A 25,423-nucleotide genomic window follows, 5' to 3' on the forward strand; every position below is an offset into this window, starting at 1 on the left:
TCTATATGATAATTAGCATAGTGCAATTATTAAGATAATTTCTCCTGTAATCCTGCAGCTCCTTGACCATTGCTTTGCACATCTCACTTTATCTGTCTGTTGAACCAATAAAATTAGGATGGTATAGAAATTTGATTTCAATTCCCATTTGCTTTTCATTCTTATCTGCTTAAGTATCCCCAAATTTTGATCACAATGTGTTCTTTATGAAGTGAAGTTTCAGAGAGTACATGTATATACATACATACACATGCTATATATGCATGTATGTCTTTATATAGCTATGTAATTGATATTTCATGTTATCTTTACAATTTTTGAGAAGCAGAAATGTGTACCCTGAATTTCCTGAAATGTAAATTAAAATTGCTGTCATCTTTCTTGCATGTGAAATGTGTCTCATGTCATTGCCACTATAGTCATCCTCTGCTGCCATTAATAATATTAACCAACTGTAAAGCTAATTAATACACGATATGCATTTATGTTTAAGGTGTTCTGGTTTCAATTTTCCTGATTTTGACATGCTGTGTCCTTTTATTTAAAAATAATGTTAAGACTTCTTGTGGATTTAAAAACAAATGCATGGGAGAATTGCTGATGAATTAGGAGCTTTGAAATGGAAGGTCTTGCCTCTGACATTTAAGATAATTAGATTCTGGTGCACTTCTTGGTAAGCAGGCTCTCTTTTTCCATCTCTGCTGTGCGTTTTCTCTCTATCAGCATGCCCATCCTTGAGTTTGCTTTTTGTTGCTTTTGTTCTTCTGTCTTCTCTGCACCACATTTCTCACTCTTTTTCTTTCCAACCCCCACTCTGATCATGATATAAAACTGATATATTTGTTGTATTTAAGCTGAATTTTGAATATTTCCTCTTGATAATTTAAAAAGTAGGGGGAGACATGAAGAGGCAGAGCACAGGGGATTTTTAAGGCAGTGAAACTACTCTGTATCAGACTCTAATGGTAGGGTAGATACACGTCCTTATATATTTGTCCAAACCCATAGAATGTACAACACCAAGAGTGAACCCTAATATGAACTATGGACTTGAGTGATTATGATGTGTCTATGCAAGTTCATCGATTGTAACAAATGTACCGATATGATGGGAGATGATGATAATGTGAGAGGTTGTGCTTCTTTGTGGGCAGGCGGTACATGGGAACTGAACTCTCTGCTCAGTTTTGCTGTGAACTGTCTGAAAGAAATAAAGCCTATTTTTAAAAAGTAGGACGCATGAAATATTTTGTTCTTTTTGTAAAAAATAAATGTAATTCTTTTGTACTTATGTGAACCTTTAATTTTCTGCCTGTTTGTGGTCCTAATTACTTTCTCCCCATCCTTGATAGTTTGGAAGGTTGTATTCCATTTTCTTGCCAACTTGTCTGGCATAGTTATGAAGACTAGCAAATGTGTATTGAATACTTTGAAGGCTTTAATGAAAAGTGCTAGGTAAAAGCAAAACAACTTTATTGTTAGAGTAGGGGAGTGAGTCAGAAATTTTGAGGTAGATTCCTCACTATTTGACTCTGGAGGCAATGCACCCCACAGGTAAAGTGGGTAACAACCAGTGAAAGTACAGTGAAGAGGCACCTGCTAATTAAATTCAGGCTTTGGTACAACTGTGCTTGCTCAATGACATCCATGTGCAAATTTAGCATACATTAGAGGAATCTGATTTTTGAATAAACTTCATTGGAATCCTTTGGCAAAGCAAAGAATCCTTTGTAATGCAAATGACCATCCACTAATTTATATCTTTTGTAAGGTGGGAGTTATGCTTTAGGTTTTTTCAACTCCTGTGCCACATTTAAAATCCAGTTGTTGTGGCGGTGGGAGAGAAGAATCTCTGGGGAAGTTGCATTAACTCCTTCAACCCTTAGCAAGCCATTTAGTCATTGATTGTTTCTGGGAACTATATAATACCCTTGTCACCTGAAAGATTTAAAATAGCCTTTGTAAGTGGCTCCGTGGTCTCTGAAAGAACATGACGTATTCCTTCTTTGTAACCTGAAAGAAATCCAAGTGTCAGAAGACACTAGGAAATGGCCTTAAGTTATACTTCTAAACATAAATACTAGAGGTTTAAATATTAGGAAACCATTATGATATGGGTTGGAAGTTGATGGGTGGAGTCACTATATTAGGATATGGCTGAAAGGGCAAGGGATGGATTGGCAATGCTTTCTATAGTAATCCTTGGGGAAAATATTGCTGGCAGATTTAAGGGTCTTGAACTCTGGCTGTACTCTGTGTACCAAAGGTTGTTCTTATTTTTTTTGTTCAGGAGCCCCCCTCCCTGCATTTCTGACTGCCTCATGTTTACACAGGTCCCCATAATGTTTCTTCTGCCAGCTCTACTTAGGATTGCTGACCCACTCAAGCAGCTTTTGGATCCATCTTCTGCACATGACCAGTGAAAGGAAACTAAGTGTATTAGAATGTCTTGCATTAGTGCTGGGAGATGGATTGCATTCCTATACCTTTTAAAACTCATGATCTTGACATATAAAATGGGGCTGTGGAGGGTGAGGTTCTCTATCTCTAAGTCTGGGTCAGCCTTTGCCTTTCATTGACCTCAGTGGATGCCACTTAATGGAAAAATATGATCAGGGTTCACCCTATGGAATCATTGCTTAATATTGTAGATGACTCATTGGAACTAGTGTGTTAGAAAATCACTTCCAGATGTGTAGCAGTAACTTTTCCAAATAAACTCTGGAAAACTGGGTTAGTTTTCTTTTTATAATCTTAGGGCCGGAATCGAATCTTCCTGTTATGGTCAATCAGCATATATTTGGAATTCTCAGTAGTGTGATCTTTGTTCACTTACTTTTAGACTGCCGCCCACATAAGTGTGGGGGGCTGCCTTCAACCTGCCTCCTTATGTCATATCAACTTCTGCCATCTCCAAGCCTCTGGTCTTCTCAGTGATGAATGGTCGGGAAGCCTTACCTACTATGCTCAAGCTCAGGTCTCATTCTTTATTGTTAACAGCAAACATTTCTTGAGCATTCCTACGTGAAGGCACATTGCTAGGTACTACGAAGGATGGCTGAACTACCTAGTTGGAGAGCAGCAGAAGTAGTGGTCATACAGCAAAGTGACTGAGAATGTGAGCTCTGGTGTCAGCGTCTGAGTTGAAATTCTACTTTCTGATTATTTAATATTGGGAAAGTTACTTAACCTTTCAAAGTCTCAGTTTCTTTGCCTATAAAAATGGGCATGGTGGTGATAGTAATACCTACTTCATAAGGTAAAAGACCTAAACAAAATAATCTGTGGTGAACACTTGGCATCGGCTCAGTCAGTTTTAACTATTTAAATTTTTTTTTTCTTTATTGATTTTTAGAGAGAGAGAAAGGGAGAGGGAGAGATAGAAACATTGATGAAAGAGAACATCGATTGGCTGCCTCCTGCATGCCCCCCACTGGGGATGTGGCCCACAACCTGGGCATGTGCCCTGACCGGAAATTGAACTGGCAGACTCTTGGTGCATGGGTTGATGCTCAACCACTGAGCCACACTGGTTGGGCAGTTTTAACTATTATTATTCATCTAATATGCCACCATGTGTAGTTTGTGTGTGTGGTTGTGTTTGTGTGTGAAAGGAGACCATGAAACAGAAGTTGTTTTTTATCCTCACCCGAGGACATTTTTCCATTTTTTGTTCAGGTAGAGTGGGAGGGAGAGAGAGGAACAGAGAGAGAGAGAGAAACATCCATGTGAAAGGAACACATCGAGTGGCTGCCACCCGCACAACGGACCAGGGCCAGGGACAAACTGCAACCGAGGTACGCGCCCTTAGCGGGAACCGAACCCAGGTCTCTCAGGACCGCAGGCCGACGCTCTAACCGCTGAGCCAAACTGGCCAGGGCAAAACAGAAGTTTGTTGACTGATACCCTCCAAGAAGCAGCCGCAGGGTTTGATTTTGGGGGGAATTTTCCTTAAATTGATTTCATTCCAGCAGAGAATTCACTGCCTTCTCCTAATCAATGAATCAGGCCCTGTTAAAAGAGGTAATGTGTTGTTATCTCCTTGGAGGCATCAGATGACAGATATTGCAGATCATGCAATAGTTAAGTATTCAAAAGTAGCCTGGAGCCCTTACCAAAGCCACACCTTCTTTAACAAGGTGTTTTGGTAAATGAACACTTTATTTGACAGTTTCTCTGTGTCAGAAATATGGGCAGGGCTCAGCTGGAGTCCGCTCAGGGTTTCACAGGTGTTGGCAGGACTATGTTCTCATGTAAAGGCTCTGGGGCCTTTTCCAAGGTCCTGCAGGTTGGCACAATTCAGTTCCTTGTGATTGTAGAATTGACTACTTTGTTTTCTTGCTGGCTCTCAGCTGGGTATGGTTGTCAACTCCTAGAGGACACCCTTAGGTCCTAGCCATGTGGGCCTCTCATAACATGGCAGTTTACTTCTTCAAAGCCAGCAGGTGAATCTCTCTCGATCTCCAGTAAGGGCCCAATTCCTCTTCCAGGGATACCTGATTAGACCAGGGCCATTTAGGATAATCTCCCTTTTGATGATATCAGAGGCAATTTATTAGTTACATGATCAGGGGAATGCCATCTCATAATATTCACAGGTCCTACTTACTACACTGAAGTGAAGGGGATTATACAGGGTCAGTAAACTGGGGGCAGGAATCTTGGGATACTGCCTACCACACTGACTTGGGCAAGTTGCTGACCCTCTCTTAGTCTTTGTTTTCTCTTTGATAATATCTGAGTAATGATAGTATTTTCTAACTTGTAGGATTATTACAAGAATGAAATGAAATAGTATATGTAATGCATGTAACACAGCATCTGGTGCTTAGCAAGAAATGCTTTCAATAAGTGTTAGACTCATGGAAGATAAGAGCTACTTTTTCTTTTTCTCCTCTTTTTCTTTCACTGGCCCCATCCCAATAATGAAATGGCTTTGAAGGTGGAGCATGTGAGCAGATGGTAAACGAGTTGAGGTTGTTTTTTGTTGTTGTTTTTTTCTACTTGAAGTACAAAAAAGGATTTCCTAAGAATAAAGGTCACTTAACACTCACATTTATAAGCCAGTTGCTTTAGAATGTCTAGGTGAAGGCCTTCCTCCAGATATTCTTCTAATTTGATTCTTTGCTAAATGTAGGCATGTGCAGTTCTCAGTTCATGCTCCTCTGCCCTGGGTTTGAGGTATGTTTCCTAGTTAAGGAAAAGTTTCAGATATTAATTTACTTATGAAAAACCAGTTTTCTATACTTCATCAGTGTTCTATACTTGAGAATACCTTTGATAACAAATGCTAATTTTGTGGAGCAGGAATGTCAATATACAGGATCTGCACTGGATTTCTCACCTTTAGTCTAAGGATATTCAACAATTCAGCCTCACAGTAGTCCTGAAATTTAGACTTGTTTTATTCACATAAGCTCCTGAGACATAGTCATTGCAGAGGATTTAAGTATCCCTTGATAGTTCCAGGGCCATCCCTAGAAAAAAAAATGAGTATGTATTGCTTCTTATCATTGCCTGTAGAAATTGATTATACTTCAGAAATACTTGGAAAGTAAATTTCCATGTGAAAAATAGTTGTTGAGAAGCCCCATCTTGCTGGTGGGGGTGGGGGTGGGAGGAAGCAGAAGAAGAGGAAAGCAAAGAAACAAAGGGTGGAGAAACAAAAAAAGGCAATGCTTCCAATTTACAAACAGAGGGAATCACTTCTGGAGAGTTTGATTCTTCAGGATGGAACTGACCTTGGGTGTCACTTTTCACATGACATAAATGTTCCATTCAGTAATAACAAGTCTGCTTGTTTATCTTCCCTGTGAGAAGTTGGAAGTTTTGGAAGTTTGAATGTGTGTAGTCAGGACTCAGAGAAACAGTAGCTTTTGAAACCTCTGCATGGCCTTTCTCATTCCTTGGCCATCTCCAATGCTGCTTTTGGTTGGGGGCCATCCTACATCTAAAGCGGGAAGATGTTAGCTGCAAAGAAGATGAAAAAGTTGCTGGAGTTGATCATCTCTTGGCTCCAACTTGTTATGAAAAGTGGAAAGTATGTGCTGGGGTACAAGCAGGATCTGAAAATTATCAGACAAGGCAAACAGAAACTGGACATCCTCACCAATAACTGCCAGTCTTGTGGAAATAGATTATATTACACCATATTGGCCAAGACTTGTGTCCATCACTACAGTGTCAGTAATATTGAATTGGGCACAGCGTCTGGAAAATACTGCAGATTGTACACATTGGCTATTATTGATCCAGGTAATTCTGATAATCATTAGAAGCATACCAGAACAGACTGGTGAAAAGTAAATTCTGCAAAAAATTGTTTTAATAAAACTAGCCAGAGCTTGTTTAAAAAAGAAAAGACAGAAACTACTGCCTGGTGGCACTGAGGAACCTCTACAGGATTCCTGCCCCCACTGGGCTCACCCACCACACCCAGCATGAGTTCCCTTTCTGTGACTCTCACTAGCACACAAGTGTCCTACAGTATTAGATGCCTAGGGAGAAGTCAAGTTGGGGGGAGGGGTTATGAGTCGTTACCTCATTGTGAAGACCTCAGTTCTTCCTTTAGCCATAGAAGGGAAAGTCTAAAAAGAGGTATAAGGATTATCTTCCACATTTATACTTTAGGCTGTCTGCCCGTTCCCTAAAGATTTTACTTGTATCTTCTTTTAAAAATAGAATTGATTTAAAACTTTTGTGTATCAGAGGTCACTATCAAGAGAATAAAAAGGCAAAATGGGAGAAAATATTTGCAAAGCATATATCTGATAAAGGATTAATATCCAGAATATATAAAGAACTACAACTCAACCAGACAAACAACTTTATTTTAAAATGGACAAAGAGCCCAGCCACTGTGGCTCAGTGGATTGAGCATCGTCCCATAGACTGAGAGGTCCTGGTTCCTGGTCAGGGCACATGCCCAGGTTGCGGCCTTGATCCCCAGTGGGGGGCGTGCAGGAGGCAGCTGATTGATGTTTCTCACATTGATGTTTCTATTTCTCCCTTCTTCTCTCTCAAAAAAATCAATAAAAACATAATTTAAAAAAATGAGCAAAGAACTTGAAGACACATTTCTCCAAAGAAGATATGCAAATGACCAATAAGACACTTAACATCACTAATCATTAGGTAAATACAAATCAAAAGCACAATGAGATGCATCTTCATACCAATTAACTGTTGTTTTAAAAAAGGAAAGTAATAGTGTTGGAGAAGATGTAGAGAAATTGGAACCCTTGTACACTGCTGTGGGAATGTAAAATGGTGTAACTATTGGGAAAAACAGTTTGGTAAGTTCCTCAAAAGGTTAAAGATAGAGTTACCATATGATCCAGCAATTCCAATTCTAGGTATACACTCGAAAGCAGGGACACATATAGGCATTTGCACACCAGTGTTATATCAGCATTATTCACAAAAGCCAGAAGGTCGAAACAACCCAAATGTCCATCAGCAGATAAACAAAACATGGTATATGTGTAAATGGAATATTATTCAGTCTTTAAAAGGAATGAAATTTTGACACATGCCACAATATGGATGAACCTTGAAAATATCATGTGAAGTGAAAGAAACCAGACACAAAAGGACGAGAATTATGTGATTCTACTTATATTAAGTACCGATAATAGGAAAATTAATAGAAACAGAAAGTAGATTAGAGATTGCCAGGGGTTTGAGGGTGTGGGATGGGGGAATTAATGTTTAATGGGTACAGAGTTTCTGTTTGGGATGATGAAAAGATTTGGAAATGGATGGTGATGATGGTTGCAGGACAGTGTAAATATACTTAATGCCACTGAAGTGCATACTTAAAAATTGTTAAAATGGTAAATTTTGTTAAGTATATTACCATAATAAACAAAGTCGATTATGTCTTTTTGGATTACAACAGGAATACTGCTGCTAGAAACTTTTCAGGAAAAACAGAAAAAGAAAAAGAAGAAAAAAAAAATCACCCCTAATTCCACCACATAGGATACATGTTTTCGTTTGGCCACATTTATTTTCTACTACTCGACCCTTGTCAGTAAAAAATGACAGTCACGCCCTGGCCAGTTTGGCTCAGCGGTTAGAGCGTAGGCCTGCGGTCTGGAGAGACCCGGGTTTGGTTCCCGCTAAGGGCACGTACTTCGGTTGCAGTTTGTCCCCGGCCCTGGTTGGTCGTGCGGGTGGCAGCCACTCGATGTGTCCCTTCACGTCGATGTTTCTGTCTCTCCCTTCCTCTTTCTCCCTCCCACTCTGTCCGTACAAAAAAGTGGAAAAATGTCCTCGGGTGAGGATAAAAAAAAAAAAAAAATGACAGTCACTTTCTACCATTTCCTGAATAGTTGGTGTAATAGCACCTACTCATTCCTTGGTGAAATTTTGATGCTCACAAACAGAAAAGAAATAATAAAGGCCGCAGAGTAGTAAAAACCATAGCTGCTGTGGAAGGTCTTGTGTTGCAAAGCCCTTACTCAGCAGTGCAGTGGTTCTCAGGCCATGACTGCATCGTGGGAGTAGCTGCTGGCTGAGCACAGGGATCTAAGGTTAGCAGACCTGGCTTCTAGCTACAGTTTTATGGAAATTATATAAAAGGGCTTGCAGATCTGGTCATTCTCATGCTACACATTGAGCCCTGGAGCAGCATCCCATTTAGTTATTATTCAGGTCCTCTTTATACTGGGTGTGGCTCTTATCTCTTGTGTCCGTTTTCAGCCATTCTGTCCACTGACTACCTCAGGGCCTTCTAAAAGAAGCTCTGGCCACGGGTTCCTGAGGGAGAGAAAGATGCCGAAGCTTCACAAGGGGCTGCCTTTACCTGTTTGCCTGATTAGCACCTTCCTTACAGCCTGAAAGCTAAGTGGCTGCCCTCTGGTTGCGGTGTTTACAAGAAAGCAGGGCAAGCCTTTCAAGTGGCCAGAGTCTGAGGCTTCTACAGAAGATGCTACTGCATTCCTGAATTCCAGGAATCTCTTACTGGGCTAGGCCTGGACTGCTCCCTCAGAGAAACCTCCAGCAGTCAGAGGAAAGAGGAAAGGCTCAATGGTTTAGCATGGAATGGGGTGGCCTGATAGAGAAAGCTCTTAAGCATTTCACTGTGCTCTGTCTTGAATTCTAGAATCATTTGCTTTCCTGATTGAAAATGGGATATTAGTTAAATGTGGGATGAAAATTGCATGGGTGAGAGTAGATTTAATTTAGATGGCAAGAAATCCTTCAGTTGGCCCATCCTCTGCCATATATATATATATATATATATATATTTATTTATTTAAGGCAGAGAACCAGTAATCCTGTTTTGCCAGAATTATCTTGATTGTGAAATATGTAAGCAGATTTTGAAGTAATTACACTGATCTTCCTCCTTAAACACAGTGCAATTCCACATGCAAACAAGTACTGTCCTTTGAATAGTCCCAACTATAGGAGGCCACAATTTCTCCCTAATGTCATTGCTCAAAACACAGGGAATTTCCCTCAGAAGGAGTTTCCCTCACATGACATGGGTCAGTCATGTGAGATTACCAGGGCCTTTATGATATAGTCTTTTATGTATGTATTTTTATCATGCATGTATTTTTATCATTAGATGAGAGTTTGCATTTTGGTAATAAAGGAAAACTATCATTAAAAAAAACAGCCCAAATGTCTATCAGTAGACGAATGGATAAAAAAGCTGTGGTACATATACACAGTGGAGTACTATGCAGCTGTAAGAAAGAAGGATCTCTTATCCTTTGAGACGACATGGAGGGTCCTGGAAAGTATTATCCTAAGCGAAACAAGCCAAACAGAGAAAGACAAATTTCATATGATCTCACTTATTTGTGGAACATAACAGTCTGAGTAATGGGGTAGTCCCAGAGACGTGGAAGCAGGGTACAGACTGACAATCCCCAGAAGAGAGGGTGGTGGGGGAGAGATAAACCACAGAACTTATATGCATGTATGCATGAACAATGGACATGAACAACAAAGCTGGGGACAGGGCGGGGAGGGACGGGGAAGGGGGAATCAGTGGGGGAAAAAGGAGAAACATCTGTAACAAAAATAAATAAATTAAAAAAAGAAGAAAAAAACAGCTTCTGTGCAGCTGGTGTGGCTTAGTGGTTGAGCATCGACCCATGAACCAAGAGGTTGCCAGTTCGATTCCTGGTCAGGGCGCATGCCCAGGTTGTGGGCCTGACCCTCAGTGAGGGGCATGCAGGAGGCGGCCAGTTGATATTATCTCTCATCGATGTTTCTATCTCTCTCTTCCTCTCCCTTCCTCTCTCTCTAAAACTAATAAAGCAAACAACAAAACAAAACAAAAAAACACACACACAAAACCTGGCTTTTAATGGTTTAATTGCATTTCTCTAATTCTACAATGACATCATTGTTGCTATTTACCTCCCCCCTCCTTCTTAGCCTAGGGTTTCACCTAGCCTATTGAAATTTCTAGAATTTTTAAATACTTTGTGTGAAAACTTAGATAAAGATTTCCCTTTTATTTTGGAGTAGTACGTCATGTGCACAGGAGGTGCTCAGTAAATTATTTCTTGGTGGATGTGTCTTGGAATTTTGAACATTAGTTCCAAAATCTTTGTTCTGTGAAATTTGAAGTCAACAGTATGAATCTCAGGTGAAAGGAGAAAAATAGAAAAGAGATGGAGGAACATTAAAATGGTAACAGTGGTCATCTTTGGACAGTGGGATTCTAAGTGACTATTTTTTTTTCTTTTAAAAATTAAACTAAAAATTCTTTTTCCACCACATCTGAATAGAAGTTTCATTTTTCCCAGTTCTTTCATTTTTTTCTTTCTTTTTAAAAAATATGTTTTTATTGACTTTTTTTAAAGAGAGAGAAACGTCAACCTGCGAAACGTCATTTGGCTGCCTCCTGCGGGGATGGAGCTCACAACCCAGGCATGTGCCCTGACCAGGAATTGAACTAGGACCTCTCAGTCCATGGGACAAAAAGTTTAATCCACTGAGCCACAATGGCCGAGCTTCTTAATGTTTTAAAATCGAATAAATTTGATGTGTAATGTTGTGTATGTTTAAGGTGTACAAGGAGCTATTTTCATGCATTTCTGTATTGTAATATTTATCCATTACATAGTTATAGTACAGTATTATTGTCTGTATTTATTACAGTATACATTAGATCTCTATGAGTTATTCATTTATTTATTTTTTTATCTTCACCCGAGGACATTTTTGCACTTATCCTCAGATAGAGCGTGAGGGAGAGAGGGAGGAAGAGTGAGAGAAACACCAATGTGAGAGAGACACATCGACTAGCTTCCACCCATACAACCCCAACCGGGGCCAGGGACAAACTGCAACCGAGGTACGTGCCCTTAGCGGGAACCGAACCCGGGCCTCTCTGGTCCACAGGACGATGTTCTAACTGCTGAGCCAAACCGGCCAGGGCTCTCTATGAGTTATTTACTACTCATTACAAATTTGTACTTAAACACCATGACTATTATCTCTACCTCCAGCCCCAGATTAAATTGTTTTCAATGAATATGTTTTGCTTTTATAATTATACAAGACCAATACATCTTTTTTTTTTTTTATCCTCACCCGAGGATATTTTTCCATTTTTTGTACAGATAGAGTGGGAGGGAGAGAGAGGAAGGGAGAGAGAGAGAGAGAAACATCGACGTGAAGGGACACATCGAGTGGCTGCCACCTGCACGACCAACCAGGGCTGGGGACAAACTGCAACCAAAGTACGTGCCCTTAGTGGGAACCGAACCCGGGTCCCTCCGGACTGCAGGCTCTAACCGCTGGGCCAAACTGGCCAGGGCCCAATACATCTTATATAAAAGCAATGCAACCTGTTTTTATGTGAAGTTAGTAAGGCAGTAGATCTTAAACTTTCTTCAGTCACACACTGCTTTTAGATTCTGGAAAGTCCTGGTGCCTTTTCCTACAAAGATATACACAGAGCATTTTCCATTATAATTTCAGAGTTTCACATCCCATGTAGCTCATCCAAGCATCACTTAAGACCCCAGGTTAAGAGTCACTTTCAGAATGGAGAAAGGGGCACATCGACTGCCAAATAGATGTGGAAGGAAATGTGTTATTAACATCAGTGTGGGGACATCTGATTCAGTAGCACAGCCCTTGTATCAAGCTATGCCAGTGATTCTCAACCTTCCTAATGCCGTGACCCTTTGATACAGTTCCTCATGTTGTATGTAGGCGTATCTGCATGTGGGCGGACCCACCTGGAGATGGATAGAGGAACTAGGGGAGTGGTGTGTTTTCCGATGGTCTTAGGGGGCCCCTGTGAAAGGGTCGTTTGATCTCCAAAGGGGTTGCGACCCCCAGGTTGAGAACTGCTGGGCTATATAAATCAATCAGGATGCCTTTGTAAGAAAGAGGGGATTTTCCATTTGTGAAAGCCAAAATGTCCTGTTCTATAGGTCAGGGAGCTAACCAGGTATAAGTAAAAGCGTTCAGGGTGGGACTGAGAGCCCAGCTCAGCCTAGGATTTGTGTCTGCAAATGAAATCTCTAGCAGCAGCAAAGAAAAACAAGCCAGGGGAGGGGTGGGCGGTGAGAGGTGACACAGGGCTGGGGAGTGGCAGTAGATGTGGTTCAGAATGACCAAGAGGTTAGTAAGAGGGCAATTGGCCATGGGGTCCAGGTTGAATTGAAAATGAAAGCAAGGCAGGAATGCACTGTCATTTTGAGAGAATGGGTTTATGTTAGTCTGGCTGGAGAATGTACTGGGGAGATTCTATCCTATTCTGGGAAAAGAATAGTTTTATGACAGTGGTTTAGCCACATGCTCTACCTAGAGTCAGGGTTGTTCTAAGTCTGTCTAATGGTGGCATTCACAAGGGATGAGGGTTAGCAATGCAAAGTGTTTAGATCAGGGCTTGGGGGAGTGCTTGCTAGTTCTTCTGGGCATGTGTAATGGGGATACACTGGATTACTTTTAGGGGAAGAAGCAAGAAAATGTACCTGTGGGCACATTCAGTACTCAAAGTAAATGTGAGCTGGAGGGAGGGAAGGACGGGGAGAGAGGCAGTTTAGGAGAAAGTCTGGCAGTGGGAAGGGAAACTTACCAGCACAAATGGAGCTTTGCTTGAGTCATCAAATTTCTGGTTTAATTTGAATGCCTAACCAACATGATTTTCTACTCCCTGACACTTTACATTTCTTCTTCTTCTTCTTTTTTAATCCTCACCCGAGGATTTTTTTTTTTATCTTCAGATAAACTGGGAGGGAGAGAGCGAAACATCCATGTGAGAGGGACACATAGACTGGTTGCCTCCCATACAACCCAACCAGGGCCAGGTATGAACCGCAGCCAAGGTACATGCCCTTGGCCTGAGTCTAAGCCGTGACACATTGGTCCATGGGCCGACACTCTACTGCTGAACCAAACTGGCCAGGGCCATTTCTTCTTTTTTAAAACATATTTTAAAAATTTATTTCGAGAGAGAGAGGAAGGGAGAGAGAGGGAATAATAGAAACATTGATGAAAGAAAAAACATCAGTTGACTGCCTCCTGCACATCCCTTACTGGGGATCAAGCCTGCAACCTGGGCATGTGCCCTGACCAGGAATCAAACTAGTGACATCTTCGTGCATGGGTCAATGCTCAATCACTGAGCCACACTGGCCAGGCTACATTTCTTGTAGGTGTGCCTGGTTCTATGAAAATTTCATATGACATTGTGAATTTACCAAAAGAGAAACTAATAGGTGATGATTTATGTTATGAAAGTGTTCAATAGCTGAGCTCCTTTAGACAGCTACCCCAATGTTTGCATTTCAGTGAGTATTTTGTAGATTGTGGTAATCTCGAAAATCTTAACACTGAGGTATTGACAGTGGGTTTGTAGTTTGCTCATTCATTCATTCATAGTAGAATTTTGGGGAGCTTGGGACAGATCAGTGAATGAGACAAAGACATGAGACAAAGACCACACTTATAGAGCTTTCATTCTGGTTAAGGGGGGAGAGACAGAAAAAGAAATGGACATGCAGTGCACCTCAGCACCTTGTGATAGGGCTGGGATAGGGAAGGAAATGCAGGTACTAGATCTGGGTTTGATTAGGTGGGTAGCAATGGGTAGGCAGGAGTGTCCACTTATTCCCAGATAGATGGGCAGTTTATAGAGTCTTGCATTAGGGTTGGGGAAAGAACTAGGCAGAGGTTTCAGGATCAACAAAGATGGCATAACAGGGCCTATTAGATCTGCCCACTGTGGTTGGAAGGCATGGGCTGGAAGCTGGGGGTGGAGGCCAGATCTTAGAAGCCTTGAACAGTTTGAGCTTTTTTTCTTCAGGATATGGAAGCCATTAAAATGTTTAAACCAATGAATACTGTGATCCAACTTATGTTTCATCAAAAGTTTAACTGTGTTGGATCAAATTAGTCATTGAAAAGGTGTTAGAAAACCCTGGCCTGGTATGGCTCAGTTAGTTGGGCATTGTCCATTCACTAAAAGGTTGCCGGTTCAATTCCAGGTCAGGACACATGCCAGGGTTGCAGGCTCCATTCCGAGGAGGCAGCTGATTGATGCTTCTCTGTCTTTCTCCTCCCTTCCTCTCTAAAAATGAATAAAAAAATATTTTTAAAAATTGGAAAAAAAAAGTGTCGTAAACAAATTAAGTGCAGATTGGCAGCTGATCTTTAAAAAAATTTTTTTTCCTTTATTGATTTTAGACAGAGAGGAAGGGAGAGGGAGAGAGAGATAGAAACATCGATGAGAGAGAATGTCCATTGGCCGCCTCCTGCATGCCCCCCTCTGGGGATCAGGACCACAACCTGGGCATGTGTCCTCACTGGGAATCGAACTGGTGACCTCTTGGTGCATGGGTCGGTGCTCAGCCACCGAGCCACACCAGCGGGACGACCGCTGATCTTTTCACAGTGAAATATTCATGCTAATTCAATCTCTGTCACACATGGAAGATGCAGATATATCTCTCTTTCAAAGAAAGGCTCTTCACAAACACAGCTCTCACTTTAGTTTCCTCAGTAGTTTTTGTATGCAACTCTGATGAGTAGTTTTCCATAATTCAGCATATTTCTCCTGGAAAATAGAGACAATGGAGCAAATTTTCAGCCTATGTTGTCATTTTATGGATTAATTTCCATTAGCATGGACTTTCTGGCTTTCCGTGCATAATAAATATGAGTAAAACATCTGTTCGTGTTATTCCCCTGCTTAAAACCTCTGCTGGCTCCTCATCACCTACACTAGGAAACAGACGAAACTCATTGCATTGGCATATGGGGTCCTTTATAAACATGCCTTTATGGATCATCTTGGTCATTTCTCCCTATTCTATTCATCTTCAGACTCAGAGCATATGCTGTTATGCTCTCTTTTTTTGCCTGGAATGCCTTTCTTTATTCACCTTTTCTGCCACGAGCATTTTTATTCAGTCCTTCAAGGCTCAGCGCACTGCCGCCTCCTCTCTGAGCCTCCTTCACCAGTGGAATTAATGTCTCCCTTACTTGCATACCCACAGCACTCTGTATCCTCTGTGCTGGCCTTTACCCCATCATATTTTAACTCTCTTTAGTGGGCTATCTTTCCCTCAAGCCCATGAGTTCATGAAGGGTAAGGCCCACATCTTGTCCGTCTTTGTTTTCTCAGCATTGTAGCCCACTTCTTGACACATGGTTGATACTAAGTGACTTTCTAGAACTAAGCTGTGTGTTTTGGATTTCTGTTTATAAGAGCCCCAGAAGAGTCCTCAGGGAATGATGGGACAGCCTCATTTTTGTACTCAGCTGGTCAGTGATATCTATGGCCACAGTGTAGGATACTCAGACATTAACACCTAACCATTCTAGTGAGGAGCACCATGGTTTCTGTATTGGGAGTTTATCTCTTACTAAATATCAGAGGGACATTTTTAGGCATGAAGAAGTGAAACTGAGTAGGTTATTATTAATTTTTTTTTAAATTACAGTTGACATTCAATATTAGTTTCAGGTGTACAGCACAGTAGTTAGATATTTATATAACTTATTAAGGGTTCCCCTCAATATTTCCAGTACCCTCCTGGCACTATACATATTGTTGACTATATTCCTTATGCTGTACTTTACATCCCCATGACTGTTTTGTAAATGCCAATTTGTATTTCTTAATCCCTTTACTTTTTCAGTGGGTAGGTTACTTATTTTTTCTTTCAGTTTTCTTTCTTTTTTTATCCTTACCTGAGGATATTTTTCTATTTATTTTCAGATAGAGTGAGAGGGAGAGTGAGGGAGGGAGAAAGAGGGAGAGAGAGAAACATCGACGTGAGAGGGACACGCCGACTGGTTGCCTCCTGCACGACCCTGACCAGGGCCAGGGATGAACCACAACCGAGGTACGTGCTCCTGACTGGAATTGAACCCGCTGCTCATTGGTCCATAGGCCGGCGCTCTAACCATTGAGCAAAAACGACCAGGACATCTTTTAGTTTTCTTAATAGCTTTGTTGAGATATGATTTACCCATTTAAAATATATATTTCAGTGGTTTTTAGTATATTCACAAATAATGGGCAACTAGCACCACAATCAATTTTGAAATATTTTCATCACCTCAAGGTTATTTTTACTTAAGACTTTCAAAAAACCTTTCATAAGGGTCAACCTCTAGAGACTCTTCTTTCAAATGGTATCTCTGGTGACAGGACATTTGTCAATAGGGAGGGAACTGGCTTAAAAAAGGAAACAAAGATTATAGATAGGACACACATTTTTCTAAAAGTGGAGGTGTGTGAAAAATCTGAATAGCAAAGGGATGATTACCTAAGGGATGTTAGTCTGATTTAACACCCTTACTTATGAGTCGAGAGAGGCCGAGCTAAAGGAGCTGTACTGCAGTGTGACCTCATAAGGCTGGATAATGTGGACAGGAAAGTGAGAGATGAGTTTCTGGATGAACGAGAGCTGGGAAAATAATTGAAACTTATTAAATAGAAGAGTAGATTCGGAATTCGATTACATTCGGTTAAACAACATGGGAGTGATTGTAGACCTGACACTGAGGGTTGGTCGTCTGCTCAAGATTTGTTAGGGCCAAGAGGACAGTAAAATGTGGAGCATGGTCAGTAGGGACTTTGGCAACCATCTGTAGACTCCTGTCTCACCTCACCAAAAGACAGAGCCTAGTTGAAGAAGGTGCACCTGATTAATTATGAGTGGGTAGATAGGATAACATGGATCAGGTTACTATATGCTTACTATTCAAGAACTGGGGCATCTCCTAATATTTTAAGGAGGTAACCTTAAGAAATTTCAAAGGACCTATCACTTTATTTACTTTAGCTTTTAGAATATATTATCTCATGAAATGGTAAAGGCTGAAAGTACTGTTGGGTTAAAAACAAAACAAAACAGAATTTCAATTAATGGGTAGATTCAGTATGTCCGATCATGAAAATATATGTAGAAAGGTACATTTTTGCCCCTTTCAAGATTGATTTCAAAATGGGGCCCATGAGTTTTCTTTACTCCATTATTGGGAGCAAATTAATGGGATGGATAGAACGATGGTCAGGTCCAATGTGGAAAAGGATGCGTGGCTGCTTTTATACCTAAATAGGCTTGTTTTGAGATTTTATACCTAAATAGGCTTGTTTTGTTGTGTGTGTTCAAATGGACACAAACAGGATGTTTGGGTTTTTATGTTTTCATTGAATGCAAGTAATTTAGCTAGCTAAATCCACATTACCTGTAGAGCATCAGTGCACTTTACACTTTGTTCTGTTTAAGAATGCAAGGTATGTTATAGTTCAGGAAAAAAGTCAACAAGATTTTTTTTTGTTACAAGTTTACAGTGGGCACCAAGATCCAAGGCAGATTATAAATTAGTTGACAGACACAGAATGAGTGTACTATTTAATTTCTCCTTGCATAAATTAATTAATTATCTGCAATAATTTTGTATGTCTATGTGAAATTGTTAATTCTTTGATTTGTTAGAAAGAAAGCCATTATGTATAACCAAGGCTAATTTTTTTTTCTTTTTGTCAATAATGGTTTGCTAAAGAATAGAAACAGTGTAAAAAAAAAAAAAAAATAAAGCAGAATTTCAATTAATGGGTAGACCCAATAAGTCTGAACATGGACCTATTTTTAAAAAAGGACTTTGTCATTTTTTCAATTTATTCAAGCCTTTCTTTTTATTTTTACCTCTTTTTGTCTTATCTTTGAGTCATTTAAATGCTTATTAACACAAAGTGAACACAAAAGGTCAGGAGTGATTGAATTCAAATCAGTTTTTCTACCTGTCAGCCAGCATATTGAATAAACTTATAATTATTGGTTAAAATGAAGTTTTGGAATATAGAGTTCATTGAATTTTTATTTATTCATTAGTAGATAATCTAGATTATTTGCATAGTATTGAGTTAGCTGTCATGAAAAGTGCTTGTTAATTGAGTTGAAACTAATATAGTATGAATGTAGACTTGTTTATTTAATGACTTTTAAAAATGCAATATAAATTCGTTGTAAGTTTTAAAAATAGTTCTTCAGTTTATATAAACAGCTAAATAGACATGGGAAAGGGAAGTAATTTGGCATTTCAAGATTTCCTCTCTATGCATAAACTCTAATACTCTAAAGGGAAAAAAATGTTTTATTTCTCCTCAGTGTTTCTGTGTTAGATTTAAATCTCATTTTGCTGATTCTTAGAACAGTAAGTTGTTACTAAATTAAAGCTGGGATTTGAAAATTAATTCTGAAAGCTATAGCAATGACCTTTCCCCTTCTCCTTGTGGGCTCCCATTTTGGCTTGGAAGGCATATACATGTAAGGTCAGTGTCTTTGTATTACTCAGCTGGTTATCCCTCATGAGCTACAAAAGCTTCTGGCTTTGCAGTTCTCCCAGCTCTCTGCTAGATTCTGTGGAGGATACCTAGATTAATTAGACATGGTCCCCTGACAATATGTTACTGGGTTTTTTTTTTTTTTTTTTTGTAATTTGATTCTTACTTACTTGAAGTTGAATCAGCCACCTCCTTCCCCCAAAGTAAAAGACCTCAAGTGCTAGTCCCTACTCATTGATAGCAAATACTAAATTGGAAGTAACAGCTTAGAAATGCAAAACTTTTTATCCAATTGCATTCCAAGCTCTTTAAGCCAGTTATGCTCTGCATCATCAGGGCAATGAGAAGGCAAGATCTCAGTTTGGTTAAAATGATAGGGCAGTTTGAGGAAGCTTTAGCAAATCCTAAAATGCAAAGTCCATTCAAGGAAATTAAATGTGGTAGGAGTTTTTGTTAAGTTCAGTGTACATAGGTATATGTGTGATTAAGAAGAGCATTGACTCTGGAGTCCATCAGATACAGGTTTGAATCTCAGCTCCACTAATGTACGACTCTAGACCTGCCTGAGCCTCAATTTCCTCATCTGTAAAATGGGCATGATAATCTCTCTTGCAGAGTTTTTGAAAGAATTAAATGAAATAATAGATATAAAATGCTTAACTTGGTATATAGTAATGCTAAATGGAAGTGGTAGAGAAAGTACAAGACACCCTATTCTTCTCTCCAGATGATTACCATCCTTCTAAGGAGACTAATAAGCAAACTGCCCACAAAGTAGTTCCGTACCATAAGTGAGTAAATGTCACAATGGTTGGTAAAGACAATAAGGGCTGTAGGTTAGAGGTTGGAGGTTGGGCTGTCAGAGGAAGAACATGAACCAAAGTGTAGGTTAGAAATAAACATGACCCAATGATCTCATGAAGTATGATTTTTCCCTTACTTGTTAGTTTTAAGAAAGGTCAGCATCTTGAATGTAATTTGTATGTGGGTTTTCATGCCAAGATTTGCCCTGATAAACAGTCTTTATTATAATATGTTCATCTATTTTGCCAAGTTGGGTTGTACTAACTAAAATGATTGCCTCCCCTCTCCTAGCATCATCACCAGGTTATATTAGTTCAAAGCTTCTTTGTACTTGGAGTTCCTATTGGGAAAGAGGAAAAGAAATGAGCTGGTGAAGGTAATCATATGATTTAGAAAAGAAAGGGTCATAATGTAGTCAAATACTGTTTATTTGAACATTATGAAAAAGTTCCATATAGTTATGGTTTATTGCCAAGCTGTATAGGGTCCTCCTCTAGAAATCTCTAGTCTGTAGTAGTGACATTTCTAACTTCTGTTAGTCACAGCACAACTTTTGCTGCCACTCTCTTCAGTTATCTAGTCTCTGATCTTAAGGAGTTTTCAACAAAAGTAGAAGAAAAAATGCAATGATCAGGGACCACATATCACCCATATAGTAACATTATTCTGATTAATATAGATGTAGATAGATGGGCTTGCACACTGGAGCATGCAAAAACACTTGTGCATTTGCTTTGTTGGAACAAGATGGACTGTGAGAGAGTATGACAGATGCACAGAAGCCACGTGAGGCTTTAAGTTACAATAGCTTTAGCAGTCAACTTGACAATCTTGGGTTTATTTTGCTCCCCCCTGCCAAACTATGAGCTTTTCAAGGGTAGAGTCTGTCTAGTTCTTTAAATTTTTTTTTTGCCTTTATTGATTTTAGAGAGAGAGGAAGTGAAAGGGAGAGAGAAATAAAAACATCGATGAGAGAGAACGTCGGTTGGCCGCCTCCCGCATGCCCCCACTGGGGTTTGGGCCCACAGTCTGGGCATGTGTCCTGGCTGGAAATCCAACCGGCGACCTCTTGATGCATGAGGTTGATGCTCAACCACTGAGCCACACTGGCTGGACTCTAGTTCTTTTTCATCTCTGACTTAACAGGCACCAGCACTGGGCTTGTACTGTAGTAGGGACTTGATAAATTTGCCTTATACCAAACTCACTTTCTTTTCTGCTTTTTGGGAAATCACATGCCCCCAGAGGTCATTTTGAGCTTGAAGTGTTATTTTAAGATACTCTCTGTGGAGAAAGCACTGCAAACTGTGCTACAAATGTCTGAAACAAAAGGGGAGCTGGGAGCTGAATGCCCACAAGGTTTGGAGAAATCCCCAAAGGAGGGAGGTGGAGGAGTAATGGGAAGAAGAGACTCATTGAGTAGCCCTCTCTTTTTGAGTGTGTTACTTTTCTCCTAAGATTGTTATTTTCAATAAGAATGGGTTCAGTTGCCATTGAAACTAGTCTGACTACTGTGAAAATGAGCTCCTAAATTTTGGGCTAAATAATTTTCTTTCTTAAACCAGCTGTTGCCATGTTCCTTCTGCACTGAAATTTAATTTGGTGAATTGGGTGGGGTGGTAGTGCAGGGAGATTTTTGAGTTGGCCCTGTGCCCCACTGCTGAGCTTTCTGTCTGCTTCTGGTCTTCCTCCCAGTGTGCTATAGGAGGAATTCCTGTGAAGCCAGTGTTCACTTTAGACTTGTAGAAGAGACATTCTTAGAATTCTTAAGGAGAACTTGTTTCTAAAGTAACAGATTTACCAGTAAACTAATGACCTTTGGTGTAATATCTAAGCAGAAGTAACCAGCCTTATTTTCCATTCTTGACAGAGAAATATCACACAGTTATTTATTGTTTTTGAAATGAAATTGAAATTATATGGTTAAGTTTCTAATGACAGCATAAATAGGCTTGCTAATCATGTGTATTTTTAAATACACGAGTGGTTAGATGGGTGAATATCTCTGTGGCACATACATATTTACGTATTTATTTTAGGATTACCAGCTTGGTTTTATATTTGTACAGATACAGTTTAGATGCTGAAAGATCAGTCGTTCTGTACAGGATGCACATGAACCACCACAAAATCATTAATTCTAAGTATTTGGTGCTGTTAGTGACTCCTAGTTAGGATCCTTGTTTTTTCTCCTTGGACCCAGAAACAGACTGTAACTGAATATGTACTGATAAGTTTTCTTTTTCAGTGTCTGTCCTTTCACTCTATATTAGAAATCAGAAAGTTATCTCAATTTGTGGAATCATGTATTTCTTCACAGTTTTAGGGTTTACACATGGAGGAAGTCCATTTAGATTTGGTCCATAGAGACCCGAGAAAGCCTGGAAGAGTCTACTTGTCCCAAACCATGATACAAAGATGACATTTAAATTTTTATTTTGTTAGAGATTCAGAAAATGCTGATTTATTTTCTTGTATGGAGATGATATAAGATTACTGTTTCAGTAGATGTATTTCAATGAAGAAGAAATTTGATTTGAAGAAAAATATGAAATATATGCTAGTGCAGTAGATGTGCCAGAAATTTTTGAAGATTGTACATGAATAAGTCAAGTTTGGAAAACACTACTAAGGAAAGAAAGGATCAGGATTTGGAACACCTGCATTTGAATCCTGGTTCTGCTACTAAATGTAAACAGCTGATGTTAAGCCTCTGAGCCAGTTTCTTCATGTTATAAGTTGAAATGATAGTATTTTACTTGTCTCCTGGAAGGGTTTGTGTATGAAATAGGTAGAATGTATATAGAAAGTGTTTTTATTTTTGCTGGTTCACTTTTTAAATTACAATTGACCCTCAATATTATTTTACATTAGCTTCAGTTGTAGTGCATAGTGGTCACACAATGATATGAAAGTGTTTTTTTAAGACTGCAAAGTGATCTTCAAGTTAAACAACAACAACAAACCTGAATAATATTACTAGCAAGTTATTTCGAGATTAGGACATCAGTGAATGAGAACTTTCAAAGCAAACCATTTTTTCCCCTTCAAGGTGAAAACTGAGTAGGTTCCAAAATTCGGTTGATGGTTTTCCTGTTATTACTTAGAAAGAGAGACGTCTGAAACATATGCTTGCTTCTCTCCAGATTGTATAAATGCTTTTGCCTTTTACTTAAAACTGCTACCGAACTGTATAGCAGTGCACAGTGGGACCTTGCTATTATTTGAGTGTTCATAAAGTACTGTTTATTGTAAGACCGTTTTCTTTTTTTTTTCTTTAATTCTTTTCCCTTTATTGATTTGCGAGAGAGAGGAAGTGAGAGGGACAGAAACATCGATGAGAGAGAACATCAATTGGCCGCCTCCTGCATGCTCCCCACTGGGGATCAGGCCCACAGCCTGAGCATGTGCCCTGACTGGGAATCGAACCAGTGACCTCTTGGTGCGTGGGTTGATGCTCAACCAATGAGCCACACCGGCTGGACAAGACTTTTCTTGAGTTGTGAAAAAGCACCTTTCAGGCCAATCCCTGCACAAACTGGCAGGAAGAAAAAACATGAGAGAATGACCCTTTCTGTTTGTGATAGAAGCTTTATTTAGGGTAACCCTAATAATAAGTCTAATAATAAAATGATAAGAGTTTGATAAGGGATATATTCTAGACTGTAAGGTAAAACCACCATTAAATCATAATTTGCTAAGTCAAAGGTTTTCTTTGTCTTGGATGCCAACAGTTACAAGAACCCATCTGGAAGGGAAATGTAGGATGCGGTTCTTTGGGATTGACTCCTACTGTAGCCTCTCTCTTCCACTTCTAGTTTAAATTGTGCTTTCAATGCCTGGGACAGGGGTGGAGTTAAAAATGGGGATTGGAGGACTTCCGGTCAAAATGTTGGCGCACGTAAACACAGTACTCGCCTCCTCCCATAACTACATCAAAATTCCACTAAACTAGAGAACAACCATCATTCAAAACTGCCTGAAATCAAGCTGAATGGAAGTCCTACAACTACGAAATTAAAGCAGCAGCCACATCCAGACTGGTAGGAGGGGCGGAGGCGCGACAGGCTGGTTCCACACACACGTGTGGTGGATAAAATCAGGAGGAACACCTCGGATGTAAAGGTCCTCCCTGAGGAGTGAGGGGTCCCCGTCTCACACCAGGTGGCCAGCTCAGGGTTCCAGTGCCAGAAAGAGAAGTCCCCATCACTTCTGACAGGAAAAACCAGTGGGAACTGAGGCAGACGGAGCCTTAGGCTGCCGGATCCCCAGGCAGCTCCTGTTAAAGGTCTGGCGCACAGACTTACTTGGACTTGCTCCCTCTAAGCTCGGAGGGGAGGCAGCTTGAGGGGAACCAGAGGCATATAGAGAAGAACTGAGCTGTTTGGCCTCCGGGCGAGGGCTGGAGAGATGGCTTTCTCCTGGACAGACATGGTGGCAGAGGCCTTTGTTCCTTTAGTGAGCCCTTCCTGATGCCACAGGGCAGGTAGACCTGGGCCATAGCTGGGACTCTTGCAACCTGGCTCACACTGTTTGCCCCACCCTGGTGATTCTCTGAGGCCCTGCCACACCCATCTTTCAGGTCCACCCAAGCTGTCTCCAGTGGCTTTACCATAGGAATGGCGAGTCTTGGTTCCTGTTCCAGATTTTTCTAAATGCTCTTAAAAAAGTAGCATCTGGCCTCAGCGAGCCCCATACCTCTCACTGAGTGGCCCTAAGCTTGGCACTAAGAGCAGCCAGTTTTGATTCACAACTTGGCTTTCCCTGGGCACCTCCAAGCCCAGTACAAGAAACAGCCATCTGCAGGCCACTTTGTAGCTTATGCCTGGTGGCCCTGGATAGAACAAAGGCAGTGGCTGACCTTGCTCCAGAGCCAGCACACCCAGGGGATAGCTTCATATCACATTGAAGCACCACCACTCAACCACCTTCAAAAGTGACACACTCAAGGAATGAACTCAGTGAGTGCCAGAGCCCTGCTGAAGTAAGTTTTGTTCTGTCTGGTGAGCTCCTGCACAGCTGATCATCCAGTGTAGTCAGTGGGCAGTGGGTGCAGCCAGTCCTTGCAGCTTATCAGCCTGAGTAAAACCCTTCCATTGATGTGCCAACAGCAATCAAGACTCAATTACAACAGAAGTGTGTAAATTCCACACGAGAGGTGCACTTTGAGGGTCCAGTGGGTGACCACGGAGGCTGTGCCACTGGATCCTACAGGACACCTATAACAATAGGCTACCCTAGGAAGCCCAGGAGACATAGCATCTCTACCTAATACATAGAAACAAACAACCAAAATGAGGAGACAAAGAAACATGTCCCAAATGAAAGAACAGAACAAAACTCCAGGAAAATAACTAAATGAAATGGAGATAAGCAGTGTAATAGATGCAGAGTTCAAAACACTCCTTATAAGGATGCTCAATGAACTTAGAGAGGGCCTCAAGAGCATAAGAAAGGATCTGTCAGAAACTAAGGAGACACTAACTGAAATAAAGAATAATTTACAGAGATTCAATAATAGAGTAGGTGAAGCCAAGAAGCAAACTATCGATTTGGAATATAAGGAAGCAAAAAACAACTAATCAGAACAGTAAAAGGAAAAAGAATCCCCCAAAATGAGGATAGTGTAAGGAGCCTCTGGGACAACTTCAAGCGTTCCAACATTCACATATTGGGGGTGCCAGAAGGAGAAGAGTGAGAACAAGAAATTGAAAACCTATTTGAAACAAACAATGACAGAAAACTTCCCTAACTTGGTGAAGGAAACAGACATACAAGTCCAAGAAGCACAGCGAGTCCCAAACAAGATGAGCCCCAAGAGGCCCACTCCAA

At 40.4% G+C, this 25,423-nt stretch overlaps 2 protein-coding genes across 8 annotated transcripts in view; both read left to right on the forward strand.

The window, feature by feature from the left end:
- Positions 1 to 25,423, forward strand: part of DOCK11 (dedicator of cytokinesis 11) — a 218,800-nt gene that overhangs the window by 22,260 nt on the left and 171,117 nt on the right. Inside the window, exon 1 of one of the 7 annotated variants that reach the window (XM_036270312.1) lies at positions 19,028 to 19,967. The exons of the other annotated variants lie outside the window; for them this stretch is intronic. The gene's annotated coding sequence lies outside the window, so the exon portion shown is untranslated. Of the gene's footprint in view, positions 1 to 19,027; positions 19,968 to 25,423 lie in introns of those variants that run through there. 7 annotated transcript variants of the gene reach the window in all.
- On the forward strand, positions 5,257 to 6,736 carry LOC118635634 (60S ribosomal protein L30-like). Its single transcript, XM_036270317.1, has one exon. The coding sequence runs from the start codon at positions 5,964 to 5,966 to the stop codon at positions 6,273 to 6,275; it is 312 nt and encodes a 103-aa protein (XP_036126210.1). The 5' UTR covers positions 5,257 to 5,963; the 3' UTR covers positions 6,276 to 6,736.

The sequence above is a fragment of the Molossus molossus genome, unplaced genomic scaffold (genome assembly GCF_014108415.1).
Source record: "Molossus molossus isolate mMolMol1 unplaced genomic scaffold, mMolMol1.p scaffold_m16_p_2, whole genome shotgun sequence".
NCBI classification, from domain to species: domain Eukaryota; kingdom Metazoa; phylum Chordata; class Mammalia; order Chiroptera; family Molossidae; genus Molossus; species Molossus molossus.